Source organism: Nyctibius grandis, chromosome 8 (genome assembly GCF_013368605.1).
Source record: "Nyctibius grandis isolate bNycGra1 chromosome 8, bNycGra1.pri, whole genome shotgun sequence".
Lineage (NCBI taxonomy): Eukaryota > Metazoa > Chordata > Aves > Nyctibiiformes > Nyctibiidae > Nyctibius > Nyctibius grandis.
The window spans coordinates 34,279,960-34,306,642 of NC_090665.1; the positions used below are offsets into that span (position 1 = coordinate 34,279,960).

General features: G+C 36.5%; 1 protein-coding gene across 8 annotated transcripts in view; it reads left to right on the plus strand.

Moving 5' to 3' along the window:
- TTLL7 (tubulin tyrosine ligase like 7) overlaps window positions 1-26,683 on the plus strand; it is a 74,582-nt gene that overhangs the window by 20,581 nt on the left and 27,318 nt on the right. For all 8 annotated transcript variants that reach the window (XR_011048665.1, XR_011048666.1, XR_011048667.1 and 5 more), the window contains 11 exons: window positions 557-678; window positions 1,365-1,432; window positions 6,550-6,708; window positions 8,370-8,586; window positions 11,094-11,258; window positions 12,079-12,237; window positions 21,177-21,271; window positions 21,924-22,071; window positions 22,153-22,226; window positions 25,150-25,285; window positions 26,092-26,178. Coding sequence is in view for 5 of the 8 variants with exons in the window: in XM_068406678.1 (XP_068262779.1) it covers window positions 557-678; window positions 1,365-1,432; window positions 6,550-6,708; window positions 8,370-8,586; window positions 11,094-11,258; window positions 12,079-12,237; window positions 21,177-21,271; window positions 21,924-22,071; window positions 22,153-22,226; window positions 25,150-25,285; window positions 26,092-26,178 (1,430 nt within the window). In the remaining 3 variants the exon portion in view is untranslated. The remainder of the gene's footprint in view (window positions 1-556; window positions 679-1,364; window positions 1,433-6,549; window positions 6,709-8,369; window positions 8,587-11,093; window positions 11,259-12,078; window positions 12,238-21,176; window positions 21,272-21,923; window positions 22,072-22,152; window positions 22,227-25,149; window positions 25,286-26,091; window positions 26,179-26,683) is intronic.

Below are 26,683 nucleotides of genomic sequence, written 5' to 3' on the forward strand. Positions count from 1 at the left end.
ATTATTCTACAGGGGTTTCTCAATAAACCTAATGTTTTGTATTTTGATGCTTGGGACTACTTCAGAAAAATCTTGTCTCCTAGAACCTGAGTTATGCCTGGCACGTAATTAGTCTTTTATCTTCTTTTAATATAAAAATAATGCATGCATTTACTTTTGTAACTACTGTACCTTGACTAAGGAGGCATTCTTGTCCCCTAGTGACACTTAGTTGTCACTGTTTTAAAATTAACAGATGTGATAGGATTAAGTCTAAAAGCCGTGCAAGTGGACTTTTACTAGGTGATTGTGGAAAGCCCTGAAGCTCTTTACAGTTCCCATCAGTGGTTGTGTTCTGATTCCAGCCTCAGTACAAAGTGCTGTAACATTGTAATGACAGGTTTGCAATAGACTGGTGGAAAATTGCAAGATAAATAATAGCTTGCATGCTAACATTGTTCTTAGACAAAGGGTTGAATATTGGACGTGTTTAAAATCTTAACTGATATTTTAAATTTTGAAAATTAATCTATTTTAGAGATTCAAAATATTCCTTAAGTATGTGATTTCTCTGTAGTACGTGTAGTAATACGAGAAATGGGATTTGTGAAAACACGTGATGAAGATGAAACAGCTAATCTTATATGGAGTGATTCTGCTGTGCAACAAGAAAAGATTGCTGAACTTCAGAACTATCAGGTAGAGTGGTAGTTAGGATTTCTGATATGTTTACTAAACTGATTTACTCTGAAGCGTTCAGTAATGTGTCACTTTTGGTCAGTTACATTTGTGTGGAGGGAAAAAAACCCCCCACAAAACAGTACCAACCAGACTGCAATAAGGCTATACTGCTTCATATTTTAAAATCCTATTCTCTTTTCCAGAGTTATTTATTCATACCACTTGGAATCTGGTGTTTAAATATTTGGGGCTGTTCTTTCATGCTTTTGTCTGCCAGTTGGGTGTTGTGAATGATCAGAGTTTGAAAGAAGATGCAAAACATCATTTATAAGTTGCTCATAAGCTTTTAAGCAGTAAGTTAACAAGCAGAGCTCTCTCCACAGTTTCTGTGAACAAATAATTCCTTTTTTTACGATTACTTTGTGATAGCATTTTTTGTTCCTAGGTAGCTTTGTGAATAAGAGTATGATAGTCTCCTTTCATGTAAATCAATGGGCATACTCATGTTGGTGGAGGAGCATACAACTTATAATATCTTTAGTTTTGCTAAGAATGCATAGTATAATGTAAGATATTATCTTAAATAATTTATATGTAACACTAATTATGTTTGCCTGAGCATGCAGTTGAATGTTTTAAATGATTGTACTAGGTATGCCAGGAAAACTAAAAAGTACAAACTTTCTTTTTTTCTCCTTCCTCAGAGAATCAACCATTTTCCAGGAATGGGAGAGATCTGCAGAAAGGATTTTCTGGCAAGAAACATGACTAAGTAATCTTTCTCTTAATATTAATAAGTTTTTCAGCCATAGTATTTAATGCAGTACAATACTCAATTATTGCTTGTAAGGTTTGTTTATTTTTACTAAAAGGCTATGAGAGGACCAAGAATAATTTCCAAAGCTCCTTAATAACTTTAGCATTGGTCCTGGATGTGTAGCATCGGAGTGGGCTACTGTATCTCTCCAGTTGACTTCAGTGGAAAATTATGTGGGTTCAGTTCTCTGTCTATGCATAGCAGAATGTAGGAGAGCCTTGATACACTTAATACATAATACACCCAGGCATATATCCTGTAATGGTAGAACAGAAAAAATAACTAGTATGTGGATGGATATTATTTGTTTAAAATAGTTAATGACTATATTTTTGTGTATGTCAAATAGAAAAAATATGAAACATCTTACTGTTGCATCTTACTGTTGTTAGAAATAAGTCAGAGAGGCTCATTTGTCTAATTAAAATTCTCCTCACTCTAGTGGAATAACTGGGTTCTGAGGAGTTATCCTATCTGAGAATCTGTGCGTAAGACCTGTAAGAAAACAATACTAAATAATGATTCAACAGCCTAGTAATAACGAAAAGTTTAGGGATAAATGTGTGTGAATATTTTGATTCTTCTCATCTAAATTAGTTTAAAGAGCAATTATTAATAGAGTTAATATTTTGGCCCCCAATGTTACCTGCACTGCATTTCCTGTTACCAGAACACAATTTGTTTTCATGTATTAATGTAATTAATGTGATATTTCCTCTCTCTCTCTCTCTCTCTCTCTCTCTCTCTCTCTGCCTCTATTTCCTTTTCTGTTTTGTAACTATAACACGTAGCATATAGAATGTATGCAGCTATTACAATGCAAATATTATGTGCATTGCTATGGTGTCTACATGTCCTACGTGGGGGCCAGTGTCAATACATGCTGCACAAGCACTTTTCAGTGCCCCTTCCAGACTTCAACTCTTAGTAAAAACATAGAGATAGCACATGGAGACAAACAGCTATTTGGAGAGGTCCTGGAAACAGTGGAACAATGTTGGTCAGCTTGGTAGGCAGTGGTATCCTTGTGTATTTCTACAGTTCTGTGATTTAAAAAAAATGTGCAAAATGGACAAAAGGCTCTTGTTATCATGCAAACATTGTTTTCAAATACAGTCTGATTATACTTCTCTCAAGCTACTGAATTCTGATTTTTAAACACAGTTTAAAGGTACTCAATGCGGAGATTGCACATATTATAGATAAGATGGGAATAATTTCTCTGGTATGATAACTCTGGGTCAAATGTGTCTGTGTTATGACTTCACTTAATGTCAGTAGGTATGGCAGGGTTTTAATCAGTCTGTTTTTCATAGTTCTAGCCTCACAATTCAATACTTAGTATTCATAATTTATGAAAATCAAAATGATATGCCTTGAGACTGCTTGTGAAACAGACGTACGTATGTGAAATCACAACTCAGTTGCGATACATGGTTGGGCTGGCTCTTGTCTGTAGAGTGGAGGATGTTGTTCCATACGGCTGCTGTTCTCTCTTAAAATTTATTTAAATAGGATAGTTCAGAAAACATGAATTTTGTTCTCTTGCTTTTTTGCTGCATGCAGTCTTTTCTGTTGCTGATACTGACTCATACAGAATAGCTGTGGATTTTGCACTGTTGAGAGTTCATGAAACAACTGCTGAGAACCGGTGGAGAGTAGATTCTTCTTTTTCTTTTACTTCTGCCTTTGTTGTTACACTGATCTCACCCTTCCATTTCATGCATGCTGTTGGGAATGGAGTGAAAGAACAAGTCTACTGGACTCTGAGACAAATGCTATTCAGGAGGAACTGTGCTTCAGGAATTCCTCTTATAGCCAGTATCCAGGCATTCTGGATCACAGGAAAATGTGGTTTTCACATGCAGAAGGGTGGAAGGGAGCAGTGTAACCTGTAGCATGTGTTATATGAAAGAAGACAGCCCAGAACAGAAAGTGTAGGGACACAGAGTAATGGAACAGAGAGAAGCAGGAATGTAACTGAGAACAAAAGTAGGCATGAGCATAGTTTTCAAGGGCAATAACCAGAACAGAGAAAAGAAAAAAAAAAAATAGAGGTGCCATTGTAGGGCCAACTAGATCTTAATTTCTGTAGATGATCTCTTAGATGAGATCTCTTCATGTGAAGGATGTGTGGTTACAGAATAAATACAATAGGTGGGGGAGAAAGTGTAGAGGATGAATGGGAAGGGGAACAGACCCATGTATGAGATGGTCTTTTTTGCAGCACCTTTTTTACGTTTGAAAGGTTTGTGAACTGATCACTCATCGTTCTCAACCATACCTACCCACTAACCCCCTTTCATACTTGAAAAGTCAGAGGATCTTGAAACCTAGGCAGTGGAACCAGTGTTATTAGACTGACAAGTCCTGTCTTTAGTAACCTACGTTTTGTTCAACACCTTTGATTCTTTTGCACAGAAAGCACTCTGAGAAACAAGGCACAGTTTGACCACATCCGTGAGCTAAAATAGCACTCAGAAGAACAATAACTTGCTGTTTAATTCTCAGACGTCCTGGTAAGGACTGCAAAGGCTAAAGGATAGAGCAGCACAGTGAAGAAGTGGTTACCCACAGTAGTGGATAGCAGATGTGCTGGAAAATAGGGCTATTGTAATGGAATAAGTCTTGATTCTGCAAGCTACTTGATGATGTTGCTAAGCCATTTCTGAATAGGGCCAAGCAGGGAAAAGAACAGAGCTGAATTCTTTTGTTGAAAGTTTTACTGAGCACCAGAACTTGTAAACAATGGTTAAGTATTCCGCTTCATATTATTAAATGTTTGTAGTCTACCCAGTTATGCATAAGATAGATAGAAAAAGGTATATAGAACTGATGTACTTGCAGTCACAAAATAATATTAATATATCTAGAATACCATGAAGCTGTATTCATTGAGTAGGGAGTATGTGTATGGAAACCTGTGAGTAAATTAAATGGCAAGTCTCTGTCATGTAACACTTCAGGATGTGTATGATAAATAATTTGGAGGGATGGAAACTAACACAGACATTGCTTTTTGCCTAAAAATAGGACAATTTCTGCCTAGATAAGCTATTCAGTTAGCAAGGTAATAACATTTGTAAATATATAGCAGATGGAGAGTAGTTTAAAAATATGCATGAATCATGAATTATAATATCTATTTATGTTTTTTAAACCTTTTTTTTGTGAATATTTGGTGGCTTTCATCAAACCAGATTTGTAAAAATAATAGTTACAATGAAGCTGCAGAAGCACTGAACCTCATGCAGTACTTCAAGTCTACTATAGCTATTGTGGTTTCTGCAGAGTGTTTGTTGGGTAGTTGGCAGGACAATTTGGTGACAGTGTATCTATTATACCAGTAGAGCTTGGCTGCAGTCATGGCCTGGTGGTTGGCAGCTCTGTTTTTTCCATTAGTATTTGAGCCACTTACTTAAAGAAAAAGTGCCTTGCGCTGCATCAGGAGTATTGTGCAGGCTCACAGTAGAAACGCAAACTGAAATGATATTGTAAAAGTCTCTTTTACATTTAAGTTATGCTGCTACTATTAGTTTCCATTACAAAAGTAGAAGTATACTTAAATCTGTAATTAATTAAAAAGTATTAAAATTCATTCTAATACCATTTTTTAAAAATCAAAGTTGTGGAACTTCTTATGTCAGTTAATTTCTTTTTAAACAACCAGTCACTTTCTGTTGGTCTGAAGATATTTGTATTTTAGATGTGTCCACCCTATGTTACAGAGTAGTTTTGAGTTACCCAAGTAATTCATATGGGGTTATGTATGAAGTTTCAGGTATTCTGAGTACCTGAAACAAGCCAGCTGCACCAGTATTTAACTCAGCAAAGACTAAATTTATTCTGCTGGGAACTATGGTATACTAGTCTGCATAGTACCAACAAGTCCACATTGTTCCTATAAATTGGTTGGTTAACCAGTATTAAAGCTATTTTGTTTAAAGCTAACCCATATGTATCTAGCCTATACTGCCAGTCTGGTGTGGCTATATGCTTCTTATCTGCCAGATACACAGCTTTGGGTGATGGAAACTTCTACTAACTGAATTCCCTACCATTTTTCCTCGTTGTCTTTTCTGCATTCAGACAACAGAACTGTAAAATGAGATGTGCTCACTACCTCAGCTGCCACAGCTATTAAAGCAGAGAGATCAGGACCTTGCTGCATCCTTTAACCAGATTCAGTTTCAGAGATTGTTCCCTACGATGTCTTACCCTTATTTTTGTTTTAGTTCTTCTATTTTTCCTCCCCTTGTCTTGCTTTGCTTTTCTTTGCTTGCTTTTGACTAAATAAGGTGCTCAAGGAATCTCAATCACAATATGCTAGTACCAAACACAAATCCAAGCTTCTGTGTTTTGCCTAATATTGGAGGTGCAGGAGCAGTTGCTTGGCCTGTGTCAAAGTATGTTTACTACAATTCCTTACATTTGACATTCCTTGAAAAGACTAGAAAGAAACAACAGACTTCTTGAATTGCTTCCATTTTAATTTTAAATTCAGCCCTTGTTATTAAGACTTTTTGCACCCATGAAGAAACTGCAAATATCCCAGGTCCTCTTTTTTTATGTGTGTTGATCCTCATTCATCCCCAAATACATACCAATATGAAACTTGCCAAATATCTCCCCTCCCTCCCAAGGGTGAAAAAAACAAATAAAATAAAAAGAGGAATACAGAAATCCAGGAGTCTATTAGGTAGAAAAGATCTATAATCCCATGTTCTGTTGTAAGTTTACTATTTCTAAGAATAGGAATAGCATTAAATCATCTCAGTAACTGAATAAAAACTGTAACAGGAGTGAGATGGATGCCAGTAACATAACAAGTAAATATGATACGACAATAAGCAAAAAGACACAAGATAGTCTGCTTTTGTTGCTCTTAAGGTATGCATATGGATATGTTATAGAGCTCTAACTATTCTTAAACAGCTGCAGAAGTTTGCTTTCATATTACAGCATTTTGCTAAAAAAGTTTCCTTGTCAAATTATTGTAAATGCTTTTTAATCCTGAGGATTGATACATTAAAGTAGTTAAAAGATTTTAACTCAATTACACTTTTTTGCAGAATGATCAAGAGTCAGCCTCAGGAGTATAGTTTTATTCCTCGAACATGGATCTTCCCTGCAGAATACACACAGTTTCAGAACTATGTAAAAGAACTGAAGAAGAAACGTAGACAGAAAACATTCATAGTCAAACCAGCTAATGGTGCAATGGGACACGGGTAAGTTGCATGTTAACTTCAGTCTTCTTACCCATTAAAGGTGAAATTCAGTGCTATTTACAGCATAAACAGAAGCTGTGTACTAGTAAGAAGTTTGTAGTTAAAGTTGTATGATCAGTATAAGAAAGTTCATGTATTGGGACAAAGACTTAACCAGAAACAGCTAAAATATAAAGCTAAATTGAAGTGATATTTTAATGTTCTGAATGTGGCATAATTAAGAGAATGCGTTTTTCTGATGAGGCTCAAATAATTCTTAATGATAGGATTATTTTTGTTGTGAATTATCTAAAGATTATGTTTATTAATCTGTTGTGCTTAGACTTACAGGGTGAGACTGTATTGGGCATAAATGGCAGCATTTTGATGGTTGGGGGTTGCAGGGGTGTCTTGTGTGGGAGAAGGTCAGAATTATCCACAGCCCTGAAAACCACCCAACCACGCCATTGCGTGCCAAAACTGCAGTCAGTCAGAGAAGCACAAGCATATTTAAGAGTGGCAGCCACGAGGTGTAGGAGAAACAGAGGAGACACTGTTGGGGATGTGACTGGAGGTGCGCTCTTGGAAGGAGGTGACACCCATGCCAAAGGAGGATCACCCCTGCAGAGACTGCAACCTGCAGTTGAGTTGAAAGAGTTTTGCCTGTGCCACGGCTGCACAGTAAAAACCAATGAGATAAATACTGCAATTTCATTCTCTCTCTGTTCATTCACTCTGTTCTTGTTTTTAGATATTTCAATTTTAGATTTTATTGCTTTTAATATGAATTTGAATTGTACAGTATAGTAAAGCTCTTAGTTATTAAAGATATATCAGAATTACCGTAAAAGTAAACCCCCAAACTTTTCCATTTCCTTATTTTTCAGTTCTCTTGGTAAGGGCAAAAATAAGCTGAAGGGAAAGGTAGCAGCATGTTTCAGAGAAATGGCTGGAAAATACTTCTGTGTATTAGGACTATTCAGCACCAGAACACTGAAATGTATCATAAGTAATAGAGGATAAGATTAAGGCAACAAAGCTATGGGAATTCAGGGTTAATAGTGATACAATGAAAAATATTAGCTATTACAGTTGTTTAAAAGTCTGTGTAGTTAGGGACTGCCGGTTTATAGGGTGTATATAAACCATTTTTCATTCTGATGTGGGGAAACTGGAATACAGAAATACTGAGTTTAATCTATGCCATCCTTAGTTGTACCGATCGGTGTTCTGCTTTGCAGACATCATCACTGAGTCAGGTTAGCACTGAAAATTCTTTGCAACCTGTACCTTGGACAGAAGTTGTGACAATAAAGGACTGGAAGCCTATTTTTAGAGCTGCTTGGGCAAGAATAATCACAAAAGCTGGAGACTGGTCGTTCTGCCAAACAATTTCTAAGTGTAGAGGGAACCCATTATTACAAATTGTTGAATCAAAGGAAGCAGAAAGTTGTTCTGAAATGGCTCAATGCCTTTTTTCATCCAGTGAAGCACCATAAAGGACAGGAAACCAAAAGCCATGTAAGCGAATGGCACTTTTTCTCTACCCTACAAATCAGATATGTAAGTCTCTTTCTCCAGGTAGACTTTAGCCTGACTGCCTGGCTGGGCGACCATGAAAATCTATTTCAAAGAGTAATGTCAAAGTTCCCTGTTTCTAAAATAACTTTTGTTTTTATCAGGATCTCTTTAATAAGAAATGGAGAAAAATTACAAGCTCAGGATCACTTGATTGTTCAGGAATATCTTGACAAACCATTTCTTATGGAAGGCTACAAGTTTGATTTACGTGTGTATATTCTTGTAACCTCCTGTGATCCATTAAAAGTATTTTTGTATCATGATGGACTGGTGAGAATGGGCACGGAAAAGTATCATCCCCCCAGTGACTCAAATTTGGTAAGTTGGAGTTCATTCCAATTTATTGCTTATGCATGGAGAATTTTACCTGTGTAGTGTTTGGAGGAGGTAAAATAGAATAAACTGTAAGATGAGATGTAATTTGGTATTCATCTCACTGAATTTTTATATTGTTGAAGAGAAAAAAATAAAATGAAATATATTTAACTCATGCTTTTCTATCAAAATCACAACTATAGCCATATTATTGCTTATGTATAAAAATCTTATACAACTTTGCATGTGTGTATGTGAAGGAGTTTAAATATTTCCTAAAAGAAAGCAAAAGATGTCAGTATAAAGACCAGTGCATGAGAGTGGTCACTGCAATCCCTGAATGTGAGGGGGTCTGCTGCTGGTGCTGTTTGTCAGTGACTGCTTCAGCAGGGGAAGGAGTATGTACTTCACAACTTTAGGATGATACAGGAGGGCTGCCTATAAACTTGCAAAGGACCAAGAAATGGTAAGGGACATGCTGAAGTTTTTGGACACTAATCCTTCTGTTCACTGTGCAGCATCTTCCCCTCTTGAGAGGTGTCACCCCTCTCTTCTGGCACAGACCGAAATGCAGATGTCTTTTAAGAAGTAGATTTGAAGCACTGGGAGGCATTAGTAGATTTGAGATTCTTATACCTCACTCTGTATGCTGTTGCTACTGTATCTTTCCTTTTCCATGCCATATACTTTTACAGGTGCTTCAGTGTAATTATGCAATAGACAGCACACGGAGAGCCTTTTTCCCTACTTGTCACTTAAAATTGTGACTGTCTCTTAGTGCTTCTTTGAAGAATGCAGGTATAATTTGGAGCCCAGTACAAATGGTATATTTGGAAGAGTTCCAATATTATATTTGGAATAGTTTGCTTTGAATATTTTTTATTGTTACTAATCTCAGCATTAGCAGCACTGAAATATGTTCTGAGCAGATAAACAGAACAGGCAGTTGTTTCTGTGTTCTCACAACTGTTCATGTTGTAGTTTGTCTATTGTATTAAATAACCTGACTTATCACTAATGACATTGTTCTTTGGATGACATTGTTCCACAGTGACACTGTTCCAGATAACTTCAGGCTAAAGATTAGTTCAGATGTTTAACAAATGTTCCAAAAATACTTTCATTTTTTTGTAGTCTGAAAAATAATTGCTTTTGTCTGAAATAATTTGAATTTCATGGGAAGATGACATTTATAACTACTCAAAACCAATAGGTTCCAGAATGATTCTCACAGCAGTAATTGGAAGCTGTGGGAGAAATTCATTACTTGTAGTGCTAATACAACATATTGTTAACTAGCCTGAAATTAAGTTGATTGGTTTTGTTAATTTCATGAGGTTTTTTTAAACATAAGTGCAGTGAGATAAATGACAGCAGGCGGCTTGCGTTACCTATTGGCTATCTTATCAAAAAGGAATTGGAACAGAAGGCTTATGGTCAGCTTTGAACTTAACTACACTCAAGTAAGGAATCAAACATGACAGAGAACTGTCACTGTGATGAGGACAGTCATCATGGTAGGGTAGGTGGAAAGCTGAATTACTATCTGTACTGGGAGATAATGTAAACATATAAATCATGATATATAAATCGGCCTTGGAAAGGTAATATTTTTTTTTTAAATGCAGTTGATAACACAAATCTATTGCTGGTGACATTTTGCTCCATAAAGGAGCACTCACTCATTTATGTAACGTATATCTTGAAATTTACCTCCCCCTGATGTATGGCTACCAGCCACTCAAAAATGAGTAATTTTGGCAGATATTAACACGGCAGATGAGTTTATATGTAAAAAATATTTTAAAGTATCACTATCATGAGAACATTTCTCATAAATAAACTGAAATGTGGGATTGTCTGTGAAACAGATGCCAGAGTGTTTTTTAACACTTTAAAAGCAGCACTTCAAAATACCATCTTTATTGTTTGCTTCTTGTGGAATGTAACCATTCTGTAAGTTATGATTATTGCTCTTCACTTTCTTAGGTAGTTGTTTACATACAGACCTGTAAAAGTGGAGATATATTATATTGCCTAACCAGATATTGAGTGGTAGATCAGTTGACTGCAACTGGCTTAAATATGAAGCACAGGTTTTCTTATAAGAATATATTTCTTGTAAATTTTTATAAATTTCTTATAAATACAACAAAAAAACTTGTGGGTCAAGATAAGGACAAAGAGATCACTCACCAACTTCCGTCACGGGAAAACACACTCTACTTGGGGAAATTAATTTAATTTATTGTCAGTCAAAATCAGAGTAGGGTAACAAGAAATAAGAACAAATCTAAAAAACACCTTCCTCCCACCCCTCTCTGGAACATTCAGTAGATGAAATCTCTAGGAATCAGAAACACTAAATCTGCACATAGTGTATTTGAAAATATGAACTGTTTGACTATGTTGTTATTGATTTAGCATATTTTTTTCTTTTAATTATTTTGAATTGACCATTCTAGAGTTGTATTTAAGGGCTTTTTTATGTCTTTTCTCCCTTTTTTTAGAGTCAATTATATATGCATCTGACTAACTACTCTGTCAATAAACATAATGAACACTTTGAACGGGACGAAACAGAAGACAAAGGAAGCAAACGCTCCATAAAATGGTTTACTGAGTTTCTAGAAACAAATGATCTTGATGTCTCCAAATTCTGGAGTGATATTTCAGTAAGATAAAACTAATATGCTTTTCTTTATTTTGTGTATATATATTCTTAGAAAATTAATTGCTTCTGCCATCCACTTTACTGGAATCCAGAATGATTTTTGAAACTTTATTAATCCAAATTCTCAGCAATGCATGCCACAAATTACATACTATGGATGATGATGATGTTTTTTAAAAGACTAAATTCAGAGTTTGATTGTAAATTTAATGTTAAACTTTTTCTGAGGGACAAAAACCCTTTCAGACAGTTTTTCACATAAGCAATATGATAAAAAGGAGCCACCCCATTTAAACTCTTGGAGACTTTTCTAGAGTATAAAGTGAATTTTATGTGTGAATATTTACAAAATTGTAGTCAGTGTTGCATATATCTGTGTACTCAAACCTGCGCCATTGAAGTTAGCGGTTATGTTACAGGTGTCTTTAGGTGAGGAATAGGCCTAAGATTGTTAGAGCTTAGGTATCGTCTGGACATATGATTCTGAGAATATTTATTGAAAATTATATTCCAAAATGAAATGGGTGAAGGTTGGCTATACTATACTTTGTTCCCAATATGCCTTTAGTGTTTATTACATATCTAAAAGTACGTATGTACTATGGTAAGTATAACAATATACTCTAGAGCTATATAAAAAAATATATATCTGTTACTCCATAGGGATAATTTATTTATTATAGACCATTTATTTGAAATTTAAAATCTTTTTTTAGTAGATACTTTAATTAAATTTATAAGATTAAAATATAAAACACATTTGTTCAATATATACTGGTGTCTTCTCTCCTGATGAATTTTTCTGAAAAAAATCCCTACAGGAGTTAGTAGTGAAGACTCTCATAGTTGCAGAGCCACATGTTCTTCATGCTTATCGCATGTGCAGGCCAGGGCAAGCTCCAGGAAGTGACAGTGTCTGCTTTGAAGTCCTGGGATTTGATATTCTGCTGGACAGAAAACTAAAACCATGGCTCCTAGAGGTAAACCTCTTTAAGCAAATCTAAAGTAAATTTCTGGGTAAAGTTAACTAAGCCCCAGCTGAATCTTTATCTGTGTAAGGAAACTTCCAAAGACAATCTGTGCGTTGCGGCAGGTACTGTTGTTGAGTACGTAGATAGTGCCTTTTCTGCAGCATCTGTATAGAAACATTGCCTTGCAGTGGTTTTTGGAGACTTGGGTAAAGGTAATTGTCTTCCTGGAGGAGTGTTTCATTTCAGATGTTTTTGAAAGTTTTAATGAGAAATATGATGTTAATTCAGTTGTTATTGTAGCTGAAGGACCTTGTTTATAGCAATTGGGTGCTACATAGATTCCTTCATGAGTATGGCTCTGTATATGGCTCTGGCAACTTTTGTGAATGTGTGGTCTTAATTTTATTTTTTTTTTTTTTTTGGGATATGTGTTCTTTTCCTCTCCCTTGGCTTTTAAAAGCACCCACATAAACAGAGGAAACTAATTCAGTATACATGAAATGCTGTCAAACAATTGACATGAAGAAACGTTTCTCCTCTGATGTGTTACTGGTACAGTTAGAGTTAAGTGGTGCTTGAACACATTTTCAACCAGGAATGTTTCAGGTTTGTCTATTGTCTCTTTAATTACACTATTAATAACATATACGTGGAGTTCACTTGTCTCTTTTTTTCAGATTGCCTTATATCATTATGTTAACTGGTTGGGAGGCTGTACAGCTGGAGGAAAAAAGCAAAATGTATTAAAAATATCTCTGTTGACAATAAATCATGAATGTGATTAGGCTACTGATGAGCAAAATGTGCACAATTAATTTACTGAATTATAACATTGTTCTTAGGCCATTAATACTGTCAACAGTTGTTTTGTCATGCTTATTTCTCTCAGGGGTTCAGTATAATTTATAATTTTCTAATTAAAATTCCTTCACTGTTGCCATGCAGACACAGTCATAGTTGCTGGCTTTGATGTGCTAGCCAAAAGCAGCACGTGGCATGAACGCAGTCTGTACTACATTGATGACTTCTCTTTTTGTCGAGCAAAGCCTACTCTCCATTTGATTTAGCTCTACACTTGCAGATTATCATCTCTAGGTTGCCTGTAGCTTGCATGTAAGTGTATGTAGTTGTTTAAGTACAGACTGAAGTCTGTGTATGCATTTTATCCAGCCTTGTAGTAAATGGTGACAGACCTTTTCTACGAGAGATGGTGAATCAATCTGTGTAGTGGATCCATTCTGAAGGACACCCCTCTATCTCCTTGGATGTTTACATGCAGTTTGGAGATTTTAAGGGGTTTGATTAACCATTTACGATAATGGGTCTCAGAGGAGGATCATACTATGCCAGAATCCTTGTTTGTGAGGGAGGGATCTAATCAAGTAGGAAATGCTGCTCTGGTATTTTGGGTTGCTGGAGAATACTTTACGACTTGCAGTTGTGTACCTGGTTATTTTTTTTTTTCAAATACAGAGTCTAATTATTTCCTTTTCTACTTGTGGTGATACAGGTATCCTTAAATTTATTTTGCCAGACATTGAACTAAACTAACAGAAATTTCAAACTCTGAAACTTAGTAATTCAATTTCTGTATTCATCCACTAATTTTTACTGTGCTTGTTCATGTTTTTTGCAGCACTTTCAGAACAAACACAGTATGTATATGTATGCACGCTGTATGCATACCATATGTAGTGTGGTAAAGATCAAATATGCAGTGTATATATATACGCACAACATAATATATATATAGTGTGTGTGTGTGTATAAGTATATCTATATATAAATTTTTTTTTTCCTAAAACAGTTCTGGCTTCTTCCCCAGCTTTCCACTCTTCTCTTTTTTTCCACCATTTCTCTCTTGCCAAACCCCCCTTAGGGGAGTGACTCATTCTTTCTAACAGTGGTAACAAGTACTAATCACAAGGCCCCGAATGTTCCCAGTGTTACGGGAAAATTGCCAAAATAGGATTAGGATGGTAAATCTAGTTTCATGTTTCCATAGCTCATGTAGCTTTTCTGTTATAAAGATAGCTGAATAAACTATTATAAGAAATAAATTGTGCAACATTATAATGACTCTGCTTTCCTGAGATGACTTCTGTTTATATTGCCCTGATGCGATGTAGCTCTCCTGCTCCTTGATGCTGCTGAACTTCCGGAACTTTCTACCGAAGCGAGGGCTGTGGGAAATGCGTGATTGCCATCTTGTGGCACCAAATGTTTCTGGCAAGCATCTGTGCAGTCCCTGCAGCCTCCATCCGGAGTAGCAACAACTACCTAGATCTCCTTTCTGTTCCCAGAAAATCCAGTTTTACTCTTTTTGACCAAAATTTCCAAGCTAGGTTATTTTATGTATGTAGGAAAAGCATACAGTTAAAGTTCTTGGATGAACTCTAGCCTGATTCAACCTCATTATATCCAGTTGGGATCACAAAGTTGTGATCCTTGGAGAAAAAGATCGTGTTTTAATAACTGCCTCAAGTGAAGGGTACCCAGCTTCCCTTGTGATTTATGTGGATGAGAGAAACTCACCTTATATACAGATTCACAAAGTTATTATTCAGTGTAACTGAACTAGCAAAATCTATTCAAAACTTTGTTATCCATCCAGTAAAAAGGACTTTGGACATCTTAGGCCAAAGTATCTAATTATTTCTAATTCCTATTAATAAAGTAGTTAAAGCTCACATGCACAAGCTTTCTGGTATCTACTCCTTTCTCTTGTGTTACGCTTACCCTGCCTGTGCCCCTGGAGATTCATAGGCCAACAAGGGGCAGGAGAGGTCTGCTTCCCCCAAAAAAGATGGGTAGGTGGTTATAGCAAGTTGTCAGTGTCTTATGCTCTTTACCAGAAAGAGCACACTGTTGATGATGTAGGTTTCTTCCTCTTTGCTCTTAGCTTCACTTAGGGTTGTTTTTATTCATTCACTGCCACTGTCCACTTACTGGCTGTTCATTCACTGGCCAGCAATTTTGCATTGTTTCCAAGTTTTACCATAAGTGGTTTGTTTTACATCTCCTGGACTCTGCTCTGTGTTCTTTTGTTACCCCTAAACCCAGTGTTATCTAGTTCACAAGGTTGCATTCCTGTAGTGAACACTACTTGGCCACATGATCGGTCTGTGTCTTAGAGTCTCTGGATTTTCAAGGCCTTTGCTATCATCATTTGCTTGTGCTTTTGGGGTCCCTCATACAATCCTGATTTTGCCAACAATCTTCAAGATATGCCTTTCTGATAAAATTGCTGATGTTACATTAACACAACCTATTCATGTGTACGTCCCGGTTCTTGGGTCATTGAACTCCAGATAATCGTCTCTCAGCAGACAGATACATATACAATGCTTTGGTAACCAGTTATTATGAATACCTATTGTGACAGTATCACTGGTACGTTATCAAGATTACTTTACAGCACTGCTGTTTTACGGATTAGTCAGCAACCATATTTCTTGTCTGGAAACAATGGATAGCCACATGAAAAATAAGGGACACTCTTTTCTTTTAAGGGATATTTTAAGGGAAAAGCAATTTTCTTAACATAGCGTTTTTGCCCAAGACTTCTCAAGATTTCTTACACACGATCACATTTGACAAAGCAAGGCACTTTGTTCCACATAGCCAGTATTTAGCCCCTTACATGAGTAAAATTATATGCAGATATCAAACAGCTGAATATATGGAGTAATGGTATTTGCATTTCTTGTACTACTTAGACTACAGCCATGAGGAAATACATATCAAATGTATCTTATTGCATTTCATTGGCACTTGAATTGTTCCTGTGGTACCATTTTTTCATAAAGCTGCTGCATAAATGTAATCTTTTTTGTTTGAGATCAAGTTCTGCATCTCAATCAGCAACATGGCTTGTGGAAAATGACCAGCTTTCAGCAAAATAAACCAGATTAACTCACACCTTATCTCTCTCAAAGTGTTGAGCGTGAGTCAACAATGTGTACTTACAGTGATGTCGGCCAACTGGACCTGCAAGTTGATGGCAATGAACTGTTCGGCACCTGTGAGGCCGCATCTGGAATATTCTGTCCAGTTTTATACCCCAGAGTAAGGGAGAGACATTGACAGACTGGAGTGAGTTCAGCAGAAAGGTGCTAAGGTACTTAAAGGGCTGGAACACATGCTGTGTGAGGAGGAGTTGGGTGAACTGGGTTTGCTTCGCCTGGAAAGAGAGGGTTTTGTGGGATCTAACTACAGACCTGAAGTAGGCTTTGAGAGAAGACAGAGTCAGGCTTTCCTCAGAGTTTAACAGTGAAACAGCAGGAGAAATTCAGGAATAGTGCATAGGGGCATGATGTGGAAAGGTTGCTTGAATGAAGAAAAAGAGTATAAGAGAAACAAATACCTAGAAAAACTTCCTGCATGATGTTTTGGGATTTCTATTATTGTTTTGAAATAGGGAAATACGTCCCTTGTTGATGCTCTGATAAATGCGCATAGATGACTATGCAAAGCAAATGTGCTGCAAATTAGTTGTCAAGGGGAAAAAGTTTAAACTTTTCTTCATACAGAGAACTTAAGGTGAGATTCTCATCGGAGAAGTAACTGAACTGGCATTGTGGGCACCCAAATTTGTTACGCCCCTGTGGTTTCCACACAGATATAAGCCCATTTGGGTTTTACTGTGAGGCTGGCCATTGTTCCTTTATAATTTAGAACTGTAAAAAACCATTTTCTTCCAGCTGCATGTTGTGTCAGCTTTCCACAGAGCACATGAATTATATTCAAATGGTGGATGGAGAACATTTTGAGTAACTTTGTCAGGTACAGACAATCCCCTGTGATATCCACATTGCTCTTAACGGTCACAGAAGTTAAGAGGATTTAAAAACATTCTGTTTGAAAGAAGTGTTCACCACCTTACATGATCAGGCACAGGTCTTGAACTGCCATTTCAAGAGTATGTGCATTTATTATACGAATATCTACTGGGGAGACCATGATGTTTTCTTTGCTCTGAACAGAAACTCAAAATATTCCATTTTCTGGCACATTTCAAAATACATAAAAATGTTGTAAATCGAATTTCAGCTTGTTTAAAATACACAGAGAACCTGAGAGTTCATGTTGTTTCTTACTGAAGCACAGTTGAGCAATCTCTGATGTCAGGGTGAGCAGTTAATGTTAATCAGAACATGTTAATCTTTTGAGTAGGGCTCACTTCTCACTTCAGTGTCTTGCTTAAGTTATGTCCAAATGAGAACAGTATGAAAAGTAGTATTAAAATAGTTACATTATTGTGTAAAGTAGAATTGTTAACATTATGTCCAGAAATGAGTAGTAAATAACTTTAACAAAGGAATTCTGAGCTTTGTAAATATAAATTTTAAGCATGGGAAATTCCCATTCTTCTGCTCCCAAGAGTCTCTAAAAACATAATGAAACCTGAAAATGCACCTCTGTAAAAGTATCGGATTTTTCAAATACTCATTGATTTAACTAACATTTTCTTAAAACCTCTATTGCAGCTTATTGTAAGTTTGAAAAGGAAAAATTTATTTTCTTTGTAGGTTTGCAACAGAGAGCACCTGTTTTACTCATATTCTTCAGCAAAAACTGTATGTGTTTCACAAAGCACTTCTGTGTCAGTCGATGAGGCAGTGTTAACAAAGGAGCGGCGCATAGGCGTTAACAATTGGTTAGGTGAGCACAGAGCGCCATTAACTCTGCCCTCCCATGGTCTTCAGCAAGGTCAGCATTTCAATTATGTGATGAGTGTATACGTACATATGTATAAAAGAAAAGCTGTAAAAGCTCAGTTGCCCCATGACCCAAGAGTCTAGCAGTGTTTAGAACCTTTCCAGTTACCGTTAGGAAGAGCAACTGATGAGACTACTCACTTAGCTCTTTGGTTCAGTCCTTTCCTTCTTTTTATTTATTTATAACAAAGACTTCCTTTCAGTGATTTTTGTGCCCAGGCAGCCTCTCCTTCTATTGCCTTGGAGAACCATTTTTGGGGCTCTTTCTCCTGCTGTCTGCTGGCTTTTTCTTCTCTCTGACACTTGTACATGGGTTTTCTTTGCTCTCAAACAGCAGCAGTGAATCCACTAAACACACATGGGTTTAACTGGCTCAATATTTGCTGTCATTAGTAACTCCTACTCTTCCCACTTTTCCAGTGAATAGAGTGAAAAAGACTGCAGTTTGATTTTAACATATAATATGGTGTTACTGTGGGCAGTTGCCCAAAGAGCTGGTCTAGTAACTTGCCTCTGTCTGGTGGGTGTGTCTATTAAATGAGATCTTTCTGGTTGCTGTTTGGATGGATGACATCTCATTTACCATTCCAAGCAAACCATAATTTTACACTAAATCAGCCTGCAGAACTTCCTCACCTAGGGACTTCACAACACTTGGTCTGGTGCAGGGAAGAGGGAAGTGACATGAAGGCAGGACTAAGCGAGGGGCAGCACCAGTCCTTTCTAGCAGCCTGCAGTCACACTGGACTAGGTTAAATATGAAGCTGCACCTGTATGAGGCAGTTCTGTGGTGCTTAAAATGATCAATGTACTGGCTGCAAGGTCTTTGCCCTCCTCCTGTCCTTTGTTGAAGGCATGTTCCCTGCCCTATTCCCCGAGATGGCACTGGTGCTTGTAGGATTCCTTCCTGAGATGATCAAGGGCCAGTGAAAATAATTTTTGGTGAGGTTAATCTTCATATGGATCCTTGGGATCAGCTTCCTCACTCTCTGTGAACCCCAGTGCCAAGACAATGAAGTAGGCAGAGTAGACAGCTTGGATTTGCATTAGTTTAAACTGCTATGGAAAAACAGCCTTCTGCTTCACCTAAGAAAAAGGGAGTTAACACTCTCACAATTTGTGAAGTTTGGAAATGAGTGATTAGGATGAACTTCATGATTGTCTCTAATCAAAGATGTGCTCAATGATAGCCACTAACAGCGTGCTGCGTAATAGGATTTTTATGGCTTATAGATTTCTTTTGCTTTTTGGATTCTGTTGTTAGCAATCTCAATCACTTTAATAAAGAATGAGATCCCTCTAAAACGTTCATGCTGTCCTACAGATTGAACAGAGATTAAATCTCTGTTATTGAAAGGATGTAATATTTTATTGAATTGATTTTGGGTTTATAAAGTCATTCAAGTAATCTCTCTTTATATTTGAAAGGTCTTTTCAATAGTTACGTGTGACAGATAGTGAAAAATTTCTTTTCCTACTCCATACTAATAGGCCACAGCAGTGGGAGGTGAGAATATGCTCTTTGACTGTTTTGGTAAAGAGGTGAAATGCCAGGCTGAAATTTATCCCATGTCTTGGTGAAGAAGGAAATGGTGTATCACCTTACACATTTACAGAGTTTTAATTTTTGTAAAATCTGAATCCTTTGCAAATATAACTGTGAATGGGAGCCTTCACAGGAGGTACTTCAACTTATGCTGCTTAATTTAAGCATTACAGATACGAGGTCTTCTGCTGACAAGTATGTAATTATGAAATACAGTGAGCTACACAACTACTGTGCTTACAAGCAGTTTGATTAATTGTATGTGGTATTTTCAGTGAAATTTTGATTACGAAACCAAAGTTGAAGATTTCAGTTGGAGGAGTTAAAAACTTCTGTGGGCAGTTCAGTTCTATAGCTATTGAAAAGTCATAGAAAGTATCATCACCAGAAAACCAGAGATAAAACTGTGATATTTCTTTCAACATCAGATCTCATTGCGCACTTTGCCAATCTGTCTGCAAAACCAGCAAACAAGCTGATTCTCAAAGCCAAAAGGTACCCTTCGGCTATGAGCTTAAGTGAGGGGGCAGCTGGGACTCAGCAGCAGGAGAGCTGGTGGCTCACCAGCTGGAATAGTTCTGTCCCATAACTGTAGAGGCTCTATGATGCTCTAACGTATCTAAAGTGTTAAAACACAATTTTAATGAACTGCTTTTGCCCTCTGCTTTGAACATACTAACTGTATCCCACTTCTTATTTGCATGGGGCACAAAGTATTAGTTTTCACTTCTGAAGTTCTTTGGTATCTGTCCCTTGTGTAACCAGCAGCGCTCATTCACTGTCAAGGTGAGATTCCTGCCTCTTGTTGGAACCCATTGCTCATGTATAAATTTTTATACCAGCCTGGAAGGTGTTCCAAGAAATGTTGATGCAGCTACTTCATTATCCCTCCTTAAAGCTTTCTGGAAGCTGACGTTCTTCTGCAGGGGCTCCAAAGCTTGGCAGCGGTTATATGGTGGTTGGTTGAGACTCCTGGCTGTTACATGTGTGATTTAGTCTCACTGATTCCCAGTTGCATTTCCCTTGTTCCTCTACATTTATGGTAACATTTTTAATCTCTTAACTTGTACTTACCTTATAAGCTTTTTGTTACTGAGACTGTTAATTATTTTATGTTTTCACACTGTATACTGATGTAATAACTTAGATCTCTAGGTGTTGCTGTAAAGTGTATCTGAATAGTTATTTAAATATACTTCAGAAGACCTTGAATTAGAGCCTCTTTCTGTCCTTATATAGTTGTTACTTTTTAGAGAAGTATTCAAAGTTGTTTTCAGACTGGGAAATAGAAAAGATTTTAACTCTTCCTGTGCTGGACTACCATAGCACGGCACATAGTCTGTTATAATGTATTTAATAGCACTTTGCATGGTAAGTTTCCTGGTTGCGGCAACCAAGAATAGATTAGACTGGATTCACAGTGCCAGTACTTGAATGGTGTTAATTGTAAATGTCTGGATAACTTGGTGGCTGAAAGGTACATCTCCTGGCTCCCAGTATCTGGGATACTCAATGCTCTATTTTTTTTAAAAAAAAAACAAACGGAAATGAGCTTCTCAACATGTATTCTCTTAATCTCTGCTATATTTGAAAGGATAATTTCTCCAAAGCCTATTACAATAGATGTGTTCCCAGTGAAGCTTGAACATTCCTGAGTCTTCTGTATCTCATTTTTTTTTCAGATTAATCGTGCCCCAAGCTTTGGAACTGATCAAAAAATAGACTATGATGTAAAAAAGGGTGTTCTGCTAAATGCATTAAAGCTTCTCAACATACGGTAAACTTGTCCTCTTTTCTTCAATCTGTCTCTCTGTTGCTTTGATTTTTTTTTTTTTTTAAATTTGAATTGGACTAGCAGAAAATGAAGACCTTTTTTCCCCACGCTCATATTTTCAAAATGTAAATGTTTCCCTTGCTGTCAGTTTTGCTATTGAAATTAACCCAAATTTATTTTTTCTTCTTGCCCATGTGCTTGCAAAAAATGAGTGGTAATAGTAATTTTCACACTTTTTTTTTTTTTAAAGATTTTTAAAACAGGTCTCAAAGTGGTGATATGAGTGCACTGGTGGGCATGTGGCCAAACAGGAAATTTGCTTTGATGATAGTTTCACATACAGTCAAAAGCCATACCGCTCTACAGGGGTAGTCGGGATATGTTGGAAAAAATCTACACTTCAAGAAAATAGATACAACCATGTTTGTACATTAAATTATAGCAATGAGTCATTACAGTACACCTTAAAGTGTGAAATATTGTAGCCATAAAAGTTAATATTTAAAAAAAAATTCTTAAAGAGTGTTTCAATTCTAGTTTTGTATCATAAACCCCACATGACTGACTGGAAAATACAGATGATACACTTGAGATGAAAGTGCATGTCATCTTGGCTGCATTGGATTCACATATCTTAATATCGCCTGTGTTTCAGGACAAGTGATAAAAGGAGAAATCTAGCTCAACAGAAGGCTGAGGCTCAAAAAAGACTGTATGGTCAAGGTTCAGTGAAAAAACTGTTGCCAGGTTCCTCAGATTGGGAGAAGCAGCGCCACACACTGGAAAGGAGAAAAGAAGAATTGGTAGGAAGGAAAAAATGTGCTGTTTCTTGCCTGTGGCCTATGCTCTCGTTGTTTTAATTGTCTTACTTTCTTGATTTGTAGAAGGAAAGACTTGCACAAGTACGTAAACAGATTTCCAAAGAGGAGCATGAAAATAGACATATGGGGAACTACAGGTAACTATTTTTGACTGTATTATTAGGAAGTATTGAATGCATTCTTTAGGAATAATGGTAACTTTCTGCCACAAATATATAGGTATTTGTAGAAAATGTATACATGTACACTAGGTAATAAAGCTTTTTTTTCCAAAAGTTCTTTTTTTGATTCCAAATTTTTGCATGCACTTAGAAGTCTATATGATATCAGTCACTCTAGTTTTGTGCAAGACATTTGCTTGAAAGACATGATTGTTCACATTCGGTGTACCAAGAACCATGACTGTCATTATGGACCTGTTCTACATCCACATATGATGATTCTTAATCTCTGAGAGGGGCAATATAGGGATGTGAGAATTCCCCTATAAAAAAAATCAAATCTGAGTATTCCTCTATAAAAAAATCAAATCTGAATGTTATCTATGAGGCTTGCCAAAAGTTCAGAAACTTTATTGTGCTTCCATAATTTTTGATAGAATGGCATTTGAAATACTATATTCATATTTATGCACTTTGATTTTGGATCTTAGGAGGCTTAAACGTAAGTATCTTCAGATTCCTTGGTAAAATATGTTCAAGAGGAAGCTTTAACTCAGTGGTTATAACAGACAGAAAACAAGAATTTTCTTTTATGATATTATTATTATTATTATTTTTTTTTTTTTTTTTTTTTCTTGATATTTGCTTCAATGAGAAGTGAAAGCAAGGCCTACGAGTATTTGATGAAAGGGAGCAGAGTACAGCTAGGAAGAGCTTGATGGGAGCATTTGCCCACTCTTTATAACATTCATCCAGGGCGTGGGAGGTCTGAGTTCACATCTTTTATTCTGAATTAGTTAGAATGCCTTTACTGCTGTTCATCATCTCTGCTTTTTTTGAGCAGATGTTCTATAATTCCCAGTAAAGTTCTCATTTAAACAGATAGATGTTTCTGTGAAATTTTCATTTTTCATGAATTAACATTTTGCTTACAAAAAGTCTTTCTTTGTAACATTTCCAGTTTTAATTACATCCTTTCTTGGCATATATGGAGCTGAACTAGTATATTAAAAAACCCCACAATGAAACAGTTATTTTCATGCTACTTAAACTATAAGAAAGAGAAACATCGTGATGCTTTAATACATTTTGCTTTTGCGATAACTTTAAAGTCTAACTTTTTAACTGATTATATTTTAGGTTGCTTATTCAGTTCTTGACTGAAAATGAGCCAAATGTTCTCTTTATTTAGATTTTTTGTTAATGTACATCAGTAAAAGTACCAAAATATTATTTTTCCTCAGGAAAAAGTGGTGTCATTTCATGAGGAATGTGCACATGTAAAAGGGCAGAACAACTTTGTGTCTTCTTATTAGCATGTGTTTGCAAAAAGGCTGAAGAATCAGCAGAGTCTGAGTAGTGAAGGAATCTTGGCTAGAGATGCAGAGAAATTTTATCTGGCATTATGCAGTATTTTCTCCCTGTGATGCTCTCCTGCAGAGCAGGACTAGCTTCTGTCAGGCATTGCCATAGAATCATGGAAATTTTGGGTGCTAGTATTGCTGCATGGATTAATACTGCTTTCTGAATAAAAATCCAGAGAAACCTCAAGCAACCTCAGCAGGCTTTGATTTAATCTGTGGGTGTTGGTTCAGGAATTGGCTTAGTCAAGTGTCTGTCTGCAAGCACAACTAGCCCATTGATTCCAGTGGGAGACCTGGGGTGGTCGAAGTAGGAGCCATGCTTTCAAGCTTTTATGAATTCATGAGGAACTGAAAAGGATGTATATGGCTTTGAAATGGCTTTTAGCTGCAGTGTATTTCTACATATATTAAAATGAATATCCTTTCTTTAAAGTATTGTCCTATGGCACTTTTTCAGCAGTAGAATCAACACCATTAAAAAGTGTTGACTGCAACTAGATTAGAGTTCTTACAGGTGTTTTATGCAAGCTGGAACCATCTTCAGTTTGCTCTAGAACTGCCCTGAGTCTAATGGGATCATAGCCATCCTTTTTTCATTGCAACAAAATCGTCATGAAAGAAGCCGTTTCAAGGAGGAAAAGACTGAAAAGAAAGAAGGAGAAAGAAACTTGTAAAAAGTTCACAAAAGATCCACAAAAACATAAAAGTAACATAATGCCAGTCAATATATAAATGGTACCTATGCTTTGCACAGTGCAGGCAGAATTAACTTAATGGATTACTCCTTACAATATATTAGAAATTAGTCTCCCACCTTCATCATTTCTGGCTGTGTTTCAGGCATTCATGACAAATGGATTGGAGTGGTTTTCTTCAAAGCCCGTTGTTGCTTGATGAGCATGAATAAGTCACCCAGTCCTGCTTCTCGTATTGTCGTAATCTCCTTACCTGTGATTTTAGAGAATAATGGCATGGCTGCTCTAATGGAAAATCAGTCACCCTGAACATCCGTGTACCAGAAAATTTTTTTTTCTTATTGTATCTATTTCTTCCTGTTCATTATTTTGGAGCATTCAAGTGCAGTATATATTCAGTCTTTAATTTACATCATGCCTATTAACTCAAAGCAATTGTTCAGATTTTCACTGTTTTGTGGCCTTTTATTGCTACTACAAATTATTTTGTGGCTCTGAATGTTACATGCAATATTTTGTTAATATGCATCATTCACACCCATTGAAATTTCAGAGTACTGCAAAACTTGAGTTTTGGTATATCTCTGGATTGACCTGCATGGTATTTCTTTTGACTAGCTAATTGCTGGTTTAAACATGAATGTGTTCACTGAGTTAAAATTAGATTTAGAGAACAATGTTCAGAGTATATGTTTTATGATATGAAATTATATAATTATTACAGATGGGATGCATATGCATTTTAGAAGAGACTGAATTAGCTGTGTTACTTTTGCTCCTAGTGTGATAAGTAGTTCAGCTTCTATCTTAAACTCACTTTTTTTTCCCCCCCTATTTTAGGCGAATTTACCCTCCTGATGATAAGACATTACTTGAAAAGTATGAGAGTTTGTTAGCCACTGCTTTCCAGACGTTTCTTGCTGGGAGAGCAGCTTCACTTCAGCGGGAGATGAATAACCCTTTAAAAAGAATGAAGGTACTGAAGCACAAGAAGTATTGGCTTTAGGAGTTATTTATCTTGGAATTCATGACCTTGTGGATTAGTTTCACAATAATCATGTGTGACGGCTAATAAATAGCATTTGATAATGTTTCCATCATTTTATTATTATTCTTTGTGCAGCTTGTGGGCCAGATCCTTGAATCTGGATGACCTGCAGTGGACCCAGGGTGGAGAAAGGCTAGATGGCTTTAAGCTACTTTACCATTTCCCTGATCCTCAGCCTTTACCCCTGGCCAAACCAGAGGTTGGCAGAAACTGCTTTTGAGCTGGTAATTGCCTCCTTCTTCCTCCAGTAATGTCCTCAGCCTATTCATCCGCTTGTATGGACTTGAATGAGAGATATCATAAAACCAGCTCCACTAGTTTAAGGCATCCAAAAACTCTGCCTGATTGCCTACTTCTTTAGTCAGCGATAAACAGTAGGAAAATGGCTACATTTAAAATAACCAACTAACGTGATTTGATTTGAAATCTGAGAAATCATTTCCCATCTTTGTATTTGGCATCATCCAGCAGTTTTACAGGAATCTTTGTTCAACCCTTTTTTCAGACTTTTATCTTTAATAAATGTTAACTTTCAATTTCATGTTGATTGCAAGCAGAGATGCATGCATCAGAAGAAATACTTTTATATCCTCCTGTGGAGGGATTCATAGTCTTATTTCAGGAATTAGTAATCAATCAAAGTAATTTCAAATTCCTACCAGTTGGTGCTTGAACTTTGGAAGGATAAGATATGTCCTGCTTTGAATTAATTGTAGTGAAATTCCCATTTCTAGGAGGAAGACATTTTGGACCTTTTGGAGCAGTGTGAAATAGATGATGAAAAACTAATGGGAAAATGCACCAGGCAGCGAGGACCTAAGGTATTTGACTTCTAGATACCAATTTTTTATTTCACTCTGTAGAGAAGTAATCTGAGAATTTTAAGTGGGGAATTTAGTTAGCTGATCCTGGTGGAAGTTTTCTTCCTCAGACTGCCATTACCCTGGTTTGTTTTGAAGTATGAAGAGAAGCATAACTACCATTTGTCCAACTAAATCCCATTAAAATTTTAACTGGATATGAGATCCTTCTTTTCTTCTCTAAGCTATTTTGAGGAATCGTCATGCATGGCCACAACTGTTGTACAAGAGGTTACTTGATTTCAGTGTGTGAAGTGATTTTTATATCCATAGCCCATCTCAAAAGAATGCTTTCATCTTTAATCGATTAGTGCCACTAAGGAATTTTGAGATCATGGTATAAGAGGCACTATGGAAGCTCAAAGGATTAATTATGATTAAGATGTATTTGTAGCTTACTTGCTTGCTAAAAGGGTTGTACAGTATATCTTGGAGCCTGTTTCGTATCCGAAATCTGCTTTTAAAG